At 35.0% G+C, this 15972-nt stretch overlaps 1 protein-coding gene across 2 annotated transcripts in view; it reads left to right on the top strand.

Moving 5' to 3' along the window:
* Positions 1–15972, top strand: part of NUP155 (nucleoporin 155) — a 50871-nt gene that overhangs the window by 17900 nt on the left and 16999 nt on the right. The window contains exons 12-22 of one of the 2 annotated variants that reach the window (XM_055555307.1): positions 217–317; positions 2836–3006; positions 4545–4655; positions 5830–5924; positions 6678–6766; positions 7438–7500; positions 8044–8161; positions 9194–9260; positions 10301–10416; positions 11894–11991; positions 13853–13983. In XM_055555307.1, coding sequence (XP_055411282.1) covers positions 217–317; positions 2836–3006; positions 4545–4655; positions 5830–5924; positions 6678–6766; positions 7438–7500; positions 8044–8161; positions 9194–9260; positions 10301–10416; positions 11894–11991; positions 13853–13983 — 1160 coding nt within the window. Of the gene's footprint in view, positions 1–216; positions 318–2835; positions 3007–4544; positions 4656–5829; positions 5925–6677; positions 6767–7437; positions 7501–8013; positions 8162–9193; positions 9261–10300; positions 10417–11893; positions 11992–13852; positions 13984–15972 lie in introns of both variants that reach the window. The other variant, XM_055555306.1, reaches the window with a different exon arrangement.

A 15972-nucleotide genomic window follows, 5' to 3' on the forward strand; every position in this document is an offset into this window, starting at 1 on the left:
AATAATGTTTACAGTCTAGAACATTTAGTGATGCTACCCTAGCAGTGATTATATGTCCTTTTAGAGGATTTATTTTTTGTTTATTTTGCAACTTATTTACTTATAAAGATTAATATGTATATTTATGTATCCATACTAATGTTACTAACATTATTACGATTATTGTGGAGGTGTATTTGACATCCTATAATGAGATTTTATGTATTAAACTTTTAGGTATTCTGCTGATGGCAGCCTCAGAAAATGAAGATAATGATATTTTGTGGTGTGTCAACCATGATACATTTCCTTTCCAAAAGCCAATGATGGAAACTCAGGTGAGTTATCTTGAGAGATTTTAAAGAATTTTTCACATAATTTTAAATGAAAAACAAAACTATGAGAAGCTTTATCTTCTGATTTATTACTGTTTGCTTCTAATAATCTTATATGGTTAGCAGTCTTACTGAAAAGAAGTATATACTGTTAGTTCTTTGTTTTTCCTAAGATGAGAAGTCAGTATGGTACTCAGTAAAAAAATCTTTAAAGAAAACATTGGAACCCGTTTAGAATATTTTCATAAGGTACCTGAAAATAACTACATCTTTCTGACATTATCTTTGTCCCATTTGAATATATTTTTGGTTATTATGAGGTCATCTATTTTAGTTATGACTTAGAATTTTATTCTTATGATCTCTTTAATTTGTAGTTCCGTCTAAATATTTAACTTTTTTCTTTTAAGTATAGAAAATTTCAAACATATGCGAAAATAGAATGGTAAACTGAATCCCACATTAAGGAATTACCCTTCACTCCGTCTTGTTGATCTCTTTTTCCCGCATATACAAATGTATATACCCAAACACATAATTGTGTTTTAAAAGTAAATATTAGCACATACTCCATGAAGTCAATGGAGAGGTCCTGGGAGAAAGATGTGGCCCCCACCTGTCCCGACCCAGCCCCACACCTGGGCCACTCATCCCAGCCCTGAAGATGCTGAGAAGAGGCCAGAGATGCTCACTCCTCTGAGTGTCACCTGTTCCATTTCCATCTGCCCTCCTAGATGCCCTCACATAGCTCCTGTTACCTGCCTGGACGCTGCTGATCAAAGCAGATTAACCAACCCCCACTAGGGTCTGAATGTCTGAGAGTCTCTTTGGAGCCATCTCTTTAAAGGCATTTCAGCTCTAGTTGTTACTGGCTGCTTTTGGTTATTCTCAAACTGAATCTTCTTGTCAGGGGCAGTAGGAAAATGTGTGTGTAGGTGGATGGAGGAAGACCCCAATCCTGGGAAGGGGGAACATGGTTTGAATGGGCTCTTCCAAGTTTCTGATGTGGCCTAAGCAACTGGGGTAAAGGCAGGTAGGTATAGAGACAAGGAGCACCTTTCTCAAATTCTTTTCTTTATCCTTTAGGGTTTATTTAGCACATGGTGTATGCCTCATTCTGTGATAGACTGTAAGGATTCAGAACTCAGGAAGATATAAACCCTGTCTTGATGGGAGCACAGTGTTAGAGGGTGCAGGCTTGAAATCTGGCTCCATTTTCTCAGGGCAGTGACTCAAAGGATTTAATATGTCTCTGGCCCTCAATTTCCTCATCTGTAGTAGTTTTAATATTAATAGTACCTACCTCTGTGGGGTGAAAGTGGGATTAAATGAGTTCATGTGTTCAGGGTGCTCAAAATACTACCTGGCACATAGGAAGTACTCGATAAATGTTAGCTATTATTTGCTTTTGTTTTTAAAGTAGGTACTATACATCATAGTGGCTCAGACGGTAAAGCGTCTGCCTACAGTGCTGGAGACCTGGGTTCGATCCCTGGGTCAGGAAGATCTGGAGAAGGAAATGGCACCCCACTCCAGTACTCTTGCCTGGAAAATTCCATGGACGGAGGAGCCTGGTAGGCTACAGTTCATGGGGTCGCAAAGAGTCGGACATGACTGAGCGACTTCAATGTCAATACATCATATCACTTCATCTGTATACTTGAGTTCTCAAACAAATGTGGACTTAAGAAACAAATGTAAATATAGCTCATGAACATTAATAATCAAATTCTGGTCTCCCCAATACAGCTATAAAAGACATTAGGACATGGACAAATTCTGTATTGACTGGGCATTAGATTGTATTAGAGAAATGTTAATATTCTTACATGTAAGAATAGTTTTATGGTTATGTAAGAGGACATCCTTATTTTTAAGAGATGCATGCAAATATATTAATATTTAGTGGTGACATGATATTCATAACTTTCAAATAGTTCAGTTATTCAAAAAATATAGAAAGAAGAAACCAAATATGGCAAAATGCTATCAATTGTTGAATCTGGGTGTCAGGCATATGGACATGTAGTGTACTTTCAACATTTTATTGATGCTTTAAATTTTTTATAATAAAGTATTTTAGAAGACCAAGATACTTTTTTAAAAAGAATATCTTAGTTTAGAAAGCAAATATACCTTCAGAAGAGAGCAAAACCATGTGTCAGGAAATTTGAGCACTGAACCCTACCAGTGTAGATCAGTTCACCCTGGAAAGAAGGTAGAAGGTATATAGTCTTTGGTTATTGAAAAAATTGTAGTTATAGTATATACTATATCTAGTTTATCTTAAGAAAAATTTGCCTTTTTCTTCTGGTATGAAAAGATTATTTACTATCATAGAAGATGCTCAATCAAAATAATGGGTATTAGAAAATTAAATACTGACTTTTGAGAATATTCATCCTAATGTATTATTAATTTATTAAATCCTACATTTATTCAAAGATTGTATCCTTTTTAGAAGATTTTGCTTTATGTAACTTTAATTATATGTATACAAAAATTTATTTCTTCTACATAGATGACTACTCGTGTTGATGGTCATTCCTGGGCTCTTTCTGCAATAGATGAGTTGAAAGTAGATAAGATTATCACACCCTTAAATAAGGATCATATTCCAATAACTGACTCACCAGTTGTTGTACAGCAGCACATGTTGCCTCCCAAGAAGTTTGTTCTCCTCTCAGCACAGGTACGTGCATATCCTGTTAAGGCAGAGACAAAAAGAAGCCATATTTAACGTTTTTGTCCAAGTATTCTGCAATAGTTGCTTAATAGAGTCATTTACTTAAGCACTTAGGAATGTTTACTCTTAAAATATTCTTCAGGAATAGTTATAAATACCAAAAATGCAAAGTAGTATACATTTTTTAGTATTTATTTTTTGAGTACTAATGCATTGACAGAATTCCAGTGGTAAACCGAGGGGTATACACAATAAAATCTCCCTTCTGGTTTGGGTCCCCTCCTTACAGACTCCCATGTCATCAGAGTTTGTATCTTTCCAGAGATACGTTATAGATATACCAAGGATACAAATATATTTATAAACAAATAATAGCATATGTGCTGCTTTTTATGTTTCAAATAAATATTTTAGACATCTTTCCATATTGATATTAGGACTTTCTCATTCTGTTTTATATTTAAAAGGCATTCCTTTTTATGGATGTACCATATTTAACTAGGTCCCTGTTAATGGATCACCTTTTGCTGTTAAAAATAGTGCTACAAACTTGTGCATATATAATTTCACATGTGTGAGTAGAGCTATAGAATTGCATCTTCTGGGTTAAAAAGTATTTATCAGTTTGAAAGATGTTTCTGGTTTCCCTGTATACATACAGTCACCATCAGTGACTGTTGAGTGCCTATTTCCTTACACCCTATACAAGTACAGTACTCCATCTTATTAAGAGTGAGGTTGTCGGTCTTTTCTAGTGTTTATTTTTCTGTGAATTGTCTGTTCCGATTCTATACCTACTTCTCTATTAAGTTTGTCTTTTTGATTTATAGAAACTCTTTATATATTTAAGGGAACTTTTTGTGATTTAGGCTCAAACATTTTTCCTGGTTTGTCATTTGATTTTCTTTATTGAGTTTTTTTTTTTCCCCATGTGAATAGGTTTATAAGTAGTTGAAATATTCTGTTATTTGGGGGGATTTCTGCTACAGTTGTTTTTTTGTTTTTTTTTTTTTAAAAAAAGCTTCCACACTCTAAGTTCATGAAGTCATTCACCCATAGTTTCTTTTAGTACTATTCTGTTATAGTTTTATTTTGTCCTTTCTGTTTGGAATTTATCCTGGTTTAGGTATGAATATGGATTCAGCTTCAGTGTTTTCTGAAGTGGACGTATTTGTGCCTTTGTGATTAATGGATAATCTAATTTTGATCCTTTAGTTTGAGGGGCAGCTTTTATTATATATTAAATTCTAGTATTTACTTGAGCTTGTATCAGAACTTTCTACTTTGTTCCACTTATCTGACTATTCATGTATTAGTACTGTGCATTAGCTAAAGGTCTATAAAACTTCACTTTTTAAGTTTTCCATATGGATATATATAGATCTAGGGTGGCTTGGGAGTTGAAATGTAGATGAGATGATCTTTTTGACCAGTGTACTTTGTGTTCTTGAAGTTTTTTTGTTTTGTTTTTTTTTAACATAGGGTCCGTTGCTACTAGCCATTCTTAGTAAATCTGTTATTCATCTTTTTATCTAACTTCTTAGGGGAGTCTTATGTTTCATAAACTTAGACCTGTGGATCAACTGAGGCATCTACTTGTGAGTAATGTGGGTGGAGATGGAGAAGAGATTGAAAGATTCTTTAAATTACATCAGGTAATTATTTGCAATTTTTTTTTAATGTGCTGATATTTTAAACAATGAGAATGATAGCTACCTTTTATATAAGATAGGATCAAAATGCTGGGATTAATACTAGTCTTCCTTCTTTGCTTTAATCATATATGTACTGGTGTTTGGGAATAGGATTAATATGCTATAAGGTTTATTATGGTAAATGCTCATATTTTCTATTCTGTTGATAAATTCTTATTAAAATGTACTAGTAAGAGTGTGATGGTCAAATTATATGACAAATGTATTTTTATTAAAGGACAAGACATTTATAGATAAATATGGATAAAATGGTAACCAACAAGGACCTGCATTATAGCATATGGAACTCTGCTCAGTGTTATGTGGCAGCCTGGATGGGAGGGGAGTTTGGAGGAGAGTGGATACATGTATATGTATGGCTGAGTACCTTTGCTCTTTACCTGAATTTATCACAACTTTGTTAATCGGCTATACCACAATACAAAATATTAATAGAAAGTTTTCTAAAAAGTAAAATAAAGGATAAGATATTTACAGATAAATAACTTTTTTTTTTTTTTTTTTTTTTGCTTAATGACATGAGGAAAAAGTTTGGGGTAACAGTGATGGGGACTTTAGTATTTTAAAACCTTAACTAAAAGTGATGAGGTAATACTGGGAATGCTTAAAGTCAGGAATATCAGATCAAAGTTAAATATACACACTCTAGATTCAAACCAGCTCCACCATCCGAGTGGATTACTTGAGTTCTCTGACTTCCATTTCCTCATGTGTAAAATATGTATTAAATTATAATATGTGATGTGGAGATTAATATGCTCTAAACTCTTAAAATAGTGCCTGGCAGATAGCAAGTACTTAATAAATATTAGCTGTTGTTGTTTTCTAAAAGATTAAAACACCTTGAGAAAAAAAGGAGGTGACTACACCAGAAACTAAAATAGAATCTAGATAAAAAGAAGAGAACATCCTTTAATAGTGGTGCCTATGAGAAACTTTAAGACCGATAGTGTTTACTTCTCCTTTTTCATACCTGCTGCTTTGATTCATTCAGTAAATATTTATCAAGTACCTGCTCTGTACACAGATTTAAACACTGGATACAGCAGTAAACAAAACTTCATTCAAAATGTTTATGTTTATTCTAAGGGAAGACAATTTTTTTTTTTTACAGGAAGACCAAGCTTGTGCAACTTGCCTTATTCTTGCTTGCTCCACTGCTGCCTGTGACAGAGAAGTATCTGCTTGGGCTACTCGGGCTTTCTTCAGGTATGTATGTCCCTTTTCTCTTGTTTTTGGCCACTTTTTTTTAATGGATGCATTGGCTAATGTGGTTGTTACACATTAACGTTAAAGTAAACATTTAAGTGACCATGTAGGCAAGTTAGTAAAATTTATTTGCAAAAAGATGAAATCTGGAAAGGTGATAATACACCTGGAAGCACCTTGATGAGCATAATTTATGCATTTTAACCCTTTCTCTGGATTCTCTTCTCCAACTTCTTTTGTCTGATCTTCTTTCTACCTCAGTTACTCTCATTTGTCTTTTCTACTTCCTCTAAGACTATACCAATTCTGCTCTATGTGCATCATTTGCATGGAGAGATTCTGCATCACTTCAAGAAAACTTGGGTATCAAAGAGATATTGTTTGGAAAATATTTAGCTAAGAATAAATTTAAAATGTAATTTTTTAAAAGAATTTTTTGAGTAGTCTAACTATAATTCTAGTGTGGGAATTATAGTACCATACACTCATTAAATAAATTCTATGCTTCACAGACCCTTTTTTAGAAATTGCCAGAGTTCCTTACAATTCTTCTTGGTAGCAGTTTCAAGTTAACATTTACTAAATAAGTATTTTATTAGGTATCTCTGTGTGTATTTCACTGTCAGCATGATGCATTGAAGTCACTAACGTTTAAAGCATTTATCCTGAAGCTAAGCAGGACTTGAAACAAGTCCAGCTTTTAAGATGGATAGTTTCACTGAGTAAACTCAGCCCCTGTTGTCATAAAAATAGGTACGGTGGTGAAGCACAGATGAGATTTCCAACCACTCTCCCCACTCCGAGTAATGTCGGTCCCATCCTGGGCTCTCCTGTCTACTCTAGTGAGTATGAAACACTGAAATGAAACTATTTCTAACAGAGCTTGAATTTTAAAAGCTTTGTAGCATATTTTACGGCTTCCCAGGTGGCTCAGTGGTAAAGAATCTGCATGCCAAGGCAGGAGACACAGGCGATGTGAGTTTGATCCCTGGGTCTGGAAGATCCTCTAAGAGTGAGTCAGCCTGCCCCAGTATTCTTGCCTGGAAAATACCATGGACAGAGAAGCCTGGTGGGCTACAGTCCATGGGGTCACAAAGAGTCGAACACTGAGCACAGTAACATATTTTAATGGATAAAAAATTTGTTATGTTTTCTTTTCTGCTACTGGATTGTTAGGGAATAATTCTACAGATGTCTGATTAGAATTATATAGTGAATCCTTAGTGTATACTGGGAAACAAAATAAGATGTAAGCAGTAATATTTACAGAACTCATTTGTTAATTATTCAACAGGAAAAAGTTGAGTGATTTAATAACAAACTCCCTCCTCAGTGTTTTTCAAAGTGGGAATTGTTAGAAAATTGCTAGGAAATGGGTCCCTAATTCTTGAATATATTATGAGTGGTGCCCCTCCTTACTCTTAAACTTAGAAGCAGTTTCTGTGTCTGATTTTGATCAGATTCAAAAAACTGGGAGATAATTTTATCAGTCTTTATATTGTTTTCTTTTCAGGTTCTCCTGTTCCTAGTGGTACTCTGTATCCAAATCCATCCTTCTTAGGGACACCATCTCAAGGTACCTCTTTTCTCTGTTTTAGGATGCTATTACTATTCTTTCTGGAGCCATCATTATGAATTATTATTTTTAACACTTAGAGTGGGGAAGATTAACTTATCCTATTCCCCTGAAAATAATGTAATTTAATAGAAGTGGCATCCAAACAAGCATTGGCATTCGGCTGTGAATGCCTTTACCTAGCCTACCTAGAAAGCCCCCTTTGTGAGTAGCAGGATTTAATCACCAGCACTGAACTAACTGACCTGTTTCACTCCCACCATTAAGATGCAATGATTGCAAGCTTGCTTTCCTTTTCATCCTGCATTGCCACACTTGAAAGCCAACCTGGGAGTTCCTAACCAAGTCTAAGTCTCACTTCTTGTCAAGGAAAATCAAATTAAATTACTATTTATTTCAGTATTTTTGTAACTGTTTTTTCCTATGGGCTCAGGTACAACTGACTTGGTTTTTTGAGAATTCTGAACGTTTACAGTTAAATTTTGAGATTTGCTTTTCCTATGTGTGTACAAGGTGTTCACCCTCCTGCCGTGTCTACTCCAGTGTGTGCTTTGGGAAGCCCGGCAGCTCAGGCCACAAGTATGAGTTGTATGGCTGGACCAGAGATTGTGTACTCTGGAAAACACAATGGTATCTGCATTTACTTTTCTCGAATCATGGGGTAAGTTTTTCATAGAATAATTAACTGTTGCTCACCTTGCTCCATTTTGTACAGTTGAACATTTTTAGCTTCAAATTTGGAACATCGTTTATTCCTGCTAAATTTTACTTATAGTTTAAGCTCCCTTATCCATTAATAAGATGGTTTTCTGTCATTCAGCTTTTCTATTATCTAACCATCAAATTATATTTGTTACTATGTTTCACATATGTATATGTGTCTTCAAAATATATCTATGTATATTAACATGGAGTGTAACAAAGCACTCCATAATATGAAATCGGCCTTGAGGTAGAAGAGAGTTCTACTCAGAACTCTCTGGCACATGTTCAGGGTTTTGTTTGTGTGTTGGTCCAGAGTGGCCTCAGGTGGAACAGCTGGATTGTTCTCTTATTCTCTAGCAGGTTAGTCAAAGATCATTGACTTGGTGGTAGCAAGGTTCGATGAGAGAGAGTAGAAACTTGCAGAGCCTCCTGATGCCTAGGCTCAGAACTGGCCTATCATTTCCACTTCGTTTACTTGTCAAGGAGACATCTCCGAGCCACCCCAGGTTCAAAAGATGGGAAATAGACTCCTCGTTATAAAACAGGCATCAGAGTCCTATTGTAAAGAGGCTAGGTGTCGGGAGTAGGTATAGAATTACAGCCATTTTGCAATCATTCTGCTGTAGCCAAGTAATTATGTCTGGTTATGTTTTTCTTAAATTTGAGACGTATGCTTTCATATGAATCATTTTGCTTAAAAATGTGAAACAGTGCAGAACTCATAACTCAGAACTTCCTTGTTTACAACTTATTACCCAGAGTCTTTGATTTTTCCTCAGCAGTATTTCATTATGTGAAATGACATCAAGTTTGGAAGTTTTCCTGTTTTTTCTTTGTTGTTGTTGTTATTCTTTCAGATAACTTAGTGACATGTTAAATGAAGTCATTGCCACACTTTAAAAACTAAACACACAGCAAAAGGATTTACTACATATTGTAATGTTTTTATTCATCTACAGCATAATCATTAAAACATTTTTTTTCCCAGAAACATATGGGATGCCAGTTTAGTTGTGGAGAGAGTATTTAAGAGTGGCAGCAGAGAGATCACTGCAGTAAGTGTGCCGTGTAGTGGTATTCCATCATCTCTGTGTAACCAGTTTATATTTTCAGTGGATAAGTAGATCATCTCATATTTCTTAATGTTATAAACAGCATGCAATGATTATTCCTTCATGTATGTGTTTGTGTATGTGTTCAGTAAACTGTTCACCCCCTGAATTACATCTCAAGCTCTGTCACTTGTTAACTGATGAGTAAATTTGACAATCAGAGCCTGATAACTTAAAGTAAAATGAGAATGTATCTTCCTTGTAACATTGTTATGAGGGCTAAATAGAGTCAGTCCTAATACTTAATATTGCTCAAAATTACTGTTTAATATTTTGCTTATATGCCTGCAAACTCCATGAACATAGCACTAAATTCCATGCATTGGCATACTTTCCAGAGTGCTTTAAGAAACAGAAATTTGTATTATCATAAATTCAAACAATAAAAATTTTTTAATATGAAGTATGTGTGCAACTTATTTTAAGCTTTTTTCTTTTTCCTATGTAAAGATATCAAATATATTTTTAGCTGTGATACTTTTAAAATTCACATTTCTAAAAATCCGAGTGTATTTACTTAATATATGATTCCATTTATGTGAATTTTGAACAGGCAAAATCAATCTATACTTTTTTTGGTAGAGGTAAGAAAAGTGGTTGCTTACCTAGAAGATAGAATGACTTATGACTAGAAAAGGGCAATAGAGAACTTTCTTGGGTGTTGGAAATATTCAGTATTGTAGTCTCGGTGGTGACTCTTAAGATGTAAAAAGCTATCAAAGTGTTCACTTAAGATTTGCACATTTTACTGTCTGTAAATTATACCTGATTAACCAAAGCAGCAAGGGTGGAATGTGGGTGTCTAGCCCTTTATTTTGGTCACCAAGTATAAATTAATATAAGGAATAACTTTTCTATTTGTGAAGATAGGGTACCTCAAAATTAAAATTCAATGTTCAATTATGGGAATATAGAGTATATGTTTTTTATGGATACTCTTTTTCCTTGTTTTTACCTTTTTGAAAATATTTCTCCTTTTTCAGATTGAAAGTAGTGTTCCCTCCCAGCTGCTGGAGTCAGTGCTGCTAGAACTGAAAGGCTTACAAGAATTTCTAGACAGAAACTCCCAATTTACTGGAGGACCATTAGGAAATCCAAAGTAAGAATAAGTAAAATTTATTTCCCTTTTGTCCCTGAGATTTAATTTACATATTATAAAATTTGTCCTTTTAAAAAAGTTTCATGGTTTTTAGTATATTCATAAAGTTAAAATTTCATCACCATTATCGATTTCCAGAACAGCTGTATCACCCCAAAAAGAAACCTTATACCCATTAGCAATCATTCCCTATCTTAATAACAAGCTCAAGTAACAAAAATACCATAAACTGCCTTAGATGACAAACGTTTATTTTTTATAGTTCTGGAGGCTGGAAGTCTGAGATAGAGTGTCAGCATGGTTAAGTTCCGGTGAGGACCTTCTTCCTGGTTTGCAGACAGCTGCTTTCTTTCTGTGTCTTATGTGGCAGAGAGAGAACCAGACCCAAAGTTCTCTGCTTCTTCTTCTAAGGGTGGTAATCTCATCATGGGGCTACACCCTCATGATCTCATCCAGACCTAATTACCGTCCAAAGGCGCCACCACCAAGTAAAAGAATCTGCCTGCAATACAGGAGACCTGGGTTCAATCCCTGGGTTGGGAAGATCCCCTGGAGAAGGGAATGGTAACCCACTCCTCTATTGCCTGGAGAATTCCTTGGACAGACCGTGGGGTCACAAAGAGTTGGACACCACTGAGCGACTTGAACTTTTTCACTATATGAATCTGGTGGTGCACAAACGTGGAGTCCATGGCACTCCACAGTTGCCCGTCCCCCAATTCCTACAAATACTAGTCTTCTCTGCCTCTGTGGACCTGCCATATTTTGGATCTTTTATGTAAATGAAAATAGACAATATGTGACCTTTTGTTTTGGGTTCTTTCTCTTAGTGTAATATTGTCACATGTAGTGTGTGTTAGTCCTTGGTTTCGTTTTTCCGTTTATCATTTGATACACATTTAACTTGTTTCAGCTTTTATTTTATTTTTTTTAATGTTTTTGTTTTTTGAAGTTTAGTTGATTTACAGTGTTGTGTGTTTCAGCTTTTTGACTATTATGAATAATGCTGACATGAACTTTCCTGTAGAAGTTTTTGTGTGGACACATGTTTAGGATGCACATTTTTTGTTATAAAAGTGATATAAACTTGTAAAAAATTCACATCACTCCCCCAGTGAATTAATTTGAAGTGACAGTGTAAACTTTTAATTATATGCGCTCCTCCAAGGGATCTTCCCATCCCAGGGATCAAATCCACATCTCGTACATCTCCTGCATTGGGAGGCGGGTTCTGTACCATTAGTGCCACATGTATTGGCTACATGGTATTCCATTATAGTCAAGCTATTAGTAGTATAATGCTATTTATAATTTTGAACAACATATTGTAAAGTAATTAGCCTCCAATTAAAATAAATTTATATTTTAAAAAAAAAGAATTGACTGCAAATGGAAAATGGGTAAAAATGCTTTAAAATTAGGTGATGGTAATAGTTGCACAACCTTTTTAATATATTTTCTGGAATTTCTGTTTCAGTACTGCTGCCAAAGTACAGCAGAGGCTGATAGGATTCATGCGTCCTGAAAATGGAAATACTCAGCAGATGCAACAGGAGCTGCAGAGGAAGTTGCATGGTAAATTATTGCTTCTGATTGATCAGTTAAATGTTGATGACCCGAGTAAAGAGTCTTATTAGTTGAATAGAAAACAGTGGGTATCTCTTGATAAGGTCATTTGTGTTAATGAATATTTTTATTAAAATATTAGTGTTATTTGCATAAGTATAATATGGACATCTTGTATTTCCATAACTTTCAGCTCATAATTTTTTTTCCTTTCTTCCACCAGAAAATATGATGATATGTACCTTTTCTTTTTTTTTTACTTTTTAATTAATTTATTTTTTTTTTGACAAACCACACGGCTTGTGGGATCCCGGTTAGGTTGCCTTCACCCTTTGGGGTATTTTTATGATTCTGCTATGAATATGGTATACAAATAGAAATTTGACTTCCCACTTTCAATTATTTTCTTATGTATCCAGAATTGTAGTTGCTGGATTATGCCTAGTTCTATTTTTAATTTTTTGAGTAACCACCATAACTTTTTCATAACAACTATACCATTGTACATTTATACCACTAGTACACAAAGTATTCCAGTTTTCTCCACATTATCACCAGTAATTTTTCTTTTTCTTTTTTTAAATTTCTATCCTTATGTGTATGAAGTGGTATTTCTTACATCGCTTACAATATGAATCAAGTGTTAGGTTTTTGTGTGTTTTTTTTTAATCAGTTATGAAAAGTAACAGCTAAGGAAGGAGCAAAGGAACTGAAAAGTTCTTGTAACCATTAATTATTCCAGATGTGACCTGGAATAGTAATAAAATATTGTTTAAGTTTTGTCTGCCATTTAATTATTTTTTTAAAGTTCTTTGCCTTGTGTTGTTTGAGCCAGTTATTCTGGCTTATAGAATTTTGCCAATTAAGACACAGCCATTTACTTTTGTCTCAACGTACTTTCTTTCCTTCCTGCCGGATCCAGTTTTCTGTTCAGTATTTGCAAATTTTTTTTTAGTACTTCTTTTCAGGTAAGCTTGATAAAATACAAGCAATAGTAAGGATTTTTACAAAGGGGAGCATTCAAATTGCTGGCAGTATACACTGAAATATCACTTTGGTGAGCAATTTGATCATATGTAGTAAAAGCTAAAAATGCGTATGTATTCAAAGCCAGCAGTTTCACTTCTTAGTATATATGCAGGAGTAGGCTTTATCAGACGTTTTTCCTCACAGTAAGAAATAATTTTTACATTACGACCCAGATGTTTAAAAGCATACACACACAACTGAACACAATTTTAAGCAACAACTAAAACTATTTTGTACTCTACTTTTTTCCCCCTTTTTCATTCTATTTCCTTTTTTTAAGGGGGAGGGGGAAAAAGCTATCATGACTGACTGAATTGATTTCATGATTCTATAGTGCATCTTAATATGAAAAGCAGTCCCATCAAAACCTGACTGTGTTTTCAAGGAGACTTTTTTTAAGGATATTTATAGCATTACTGTTTTAGTAGCAAAACATTGGAAACAATAGAAATGTCCTTCAGGTGGAAAATGGACCTAATTGTGGTAAAATCTACATGGTGGAATACTCAGCAATTAAAATAAATGCACTGGACTTATATTTATCAATATGAGTAGCCTGTGAAAATATAATTGAGCAGAAAAAAACAATGGTGTAAGTTGTCCAAAATGGCAACATTTTTACTATTTATGTATGCACACACACAGAAGCACTTACATATAGTGAGAGGATAAAGCCATGAATTCAACAACTCATGATCGTCATTCCCTGTGATGGGCAGAAGAACGATAAGGATCTCACCCTTAACTATGGTTGTCTTTATTTGAGATGAAGTGTTGTCTTACTTGAAATAAAACCTAACCTGTCATTTTGCAAGCTTCATTAGTTGTGTTTTGTAATTAGAGGCTCAACTGAGTGAAAAGATTTCACTTCAGGCAATCCAGCAGTTGGTTCGAAAATCATACCAGGCTCTGGCTTTATGGAAACTTCTTTGTGAACATCAGTTCACTGTAATTGTAGGAGAACTTCAGAAGGTAGGAAATTTTTTTCCTTAAAAATCATACTATTAATATTGTGGTTAACTTGTTTTGAGTAAGCTTTAATCTTGCACTTAGATTCAGGAGGGATTCTTTTGGGAAGCATTTAGGTTATGATAAATTAGTATAATGAAAAAATTGCACTAAAGCATGATAACTTGAAGACTGAGGTTCACTCAGTCATGTCTGACTCTTGGCAAGCCCACAGACTGTAGCCTGCCAGGCTCCTCTGTCCATGGAATTCTCCAGGCAAGAATACTGGAGTAGACTGCCATTCCCTTCTCCAGGGGATCTTCCTGGTGCAGGAGTCAAACCTGTTGCTGCTGCTAAGTCACTTCAGTCGTGTCCGACTGTGCGACCCCATAGACGGCAGCCCACCAGGCTCCCCCATCCCTGGGATTCTCCAGGCAAGAACACTGGAGTGGGCTGCCATTTCCTTCTCCAACGCATGAAGGTGAAAAGTAAAAGTGAAGTCGCTCAGTCATGTCTGACTCTTAGTAGCCTCATGGACTGCAGCCTACCAGGCTCCTCCATCCATGGGATTTTCCAGGCAGGAGTACTGGAGTGGGGTGCCACTGCCTTCTCCGAATCAAACCTGGGTCTCCCACATTGCAGGCAAATTCTTATTGTCTGAGCCACCCTGATAACTTGAGGGATTCATTGTCAAAACCAGAAGTTTATGATATATGGATGAAATCTTACTTTACCAAAGATATTTTTCCAACAGTAAATTGTAACCTTTATTTATCTGATCCCCATAGGGATCAGATCCCTATGGGAATCAGATGAAAACTCTCTCTCCCCACCTTCAAACAATGCATACAGACACATACTCAGACTTTTTGAATGTAAATTCAAGGAATCCACTAATGTAGATTAAACATTCCTACTTTAAAGAAAGATGTTCACCACTATGGGAAATAAATGGTCCATGCTGCTCTTGCTGCCCTCATTGGAATCCTTATTAAGGATAAAGGTAATTTGCATTTATCTGAATGTTAGGTGGTTTAAGGGAAATTTATTCCTACCTGTCAATTTCATTGTGAGCATTTCTAAACATACACAAAGTAGAGGAAGTACAACAACTAATCCCCCTGTCTCCCACATTGCAGGCAGATTCTTTAGTGTCTGAGCCACCCTGATAACATGAGGGATTCGTTGTCAAAACCACAAGTTTGTGATATGTGGATGAAATCTTATTTTACTAAAGATATATTTTTTTAATTTTATTTTATTTTTAAACTTTACAAAATTGTATTAGTTATGCCAAATATCATAATGAATCCGCCACAGGTATACATGTGTTCCCCATCCTGAACCCTCCTCCCTCCTCCCTCCCCATACCATCCCTCTGGGTCGTCCCAGTGCACTAGCCCCAAGCATCCAGTATCGTGCATCAAACCTGGACTGGCAACTCGTTTCATACATGATATTTTACATGTTTCAATGCCATTCTCCCAAATAAAGATCTTTTTAAATACACAATTCATTTGTATTCAGCGTTTTCATTTTACCCCTTTTGCTTAATCTATCCCCTTATTTTCTTTTTTTACTGAATTATTTTAAAGTAGATCTCTGATATGTTTTTTCATTTCTATGTACTTTAGTATGTATTCCTTTAAAAAGGTGGCCATTTTCTTGAACAGCAATTTCATTATTACATTTAGCAATATTATCAATTCTTTGGTAGCATCTGAAATAGTGAAATTACTGTCTTAAAAATATCTTTTTGTAAGATTGGTTTATTCTAATCAGAATCTGAACAGTTGATTCACTCATTGCTTTTGGTTGTTATTTCTCTTTAGTCTCTCAGTCTAGAGTAATTCATTTTCTCTCTCTCTCTCTCTCTGCTATTGCATTGTAGCAAATTTGTATACTTGTAGTGAACTTGTTTGCCTGTTTCTTGCATTTTCTGTGAAATGGAAATCAAGTCTATAGAAACTTGATAAGTTCAGGTCCATTTATTTGAGAAAGAATAGAATACTT

Source organism: Bubalus kerabau, chromosome 18 (assembly GCF_029407905.1).
Source record: "Bubalus kerabau isolate K-KA32 ecotype Philippines breed swamp buffalo chromosome 18, PCC_UOA_SB_1v2, whole genome shotgun sequence".
NCBI lineage: Eukaryota > Metazoa > Chordata > Mammalia > Artiodactyla > Bovidae > Bubalus > Bubalus kerabau.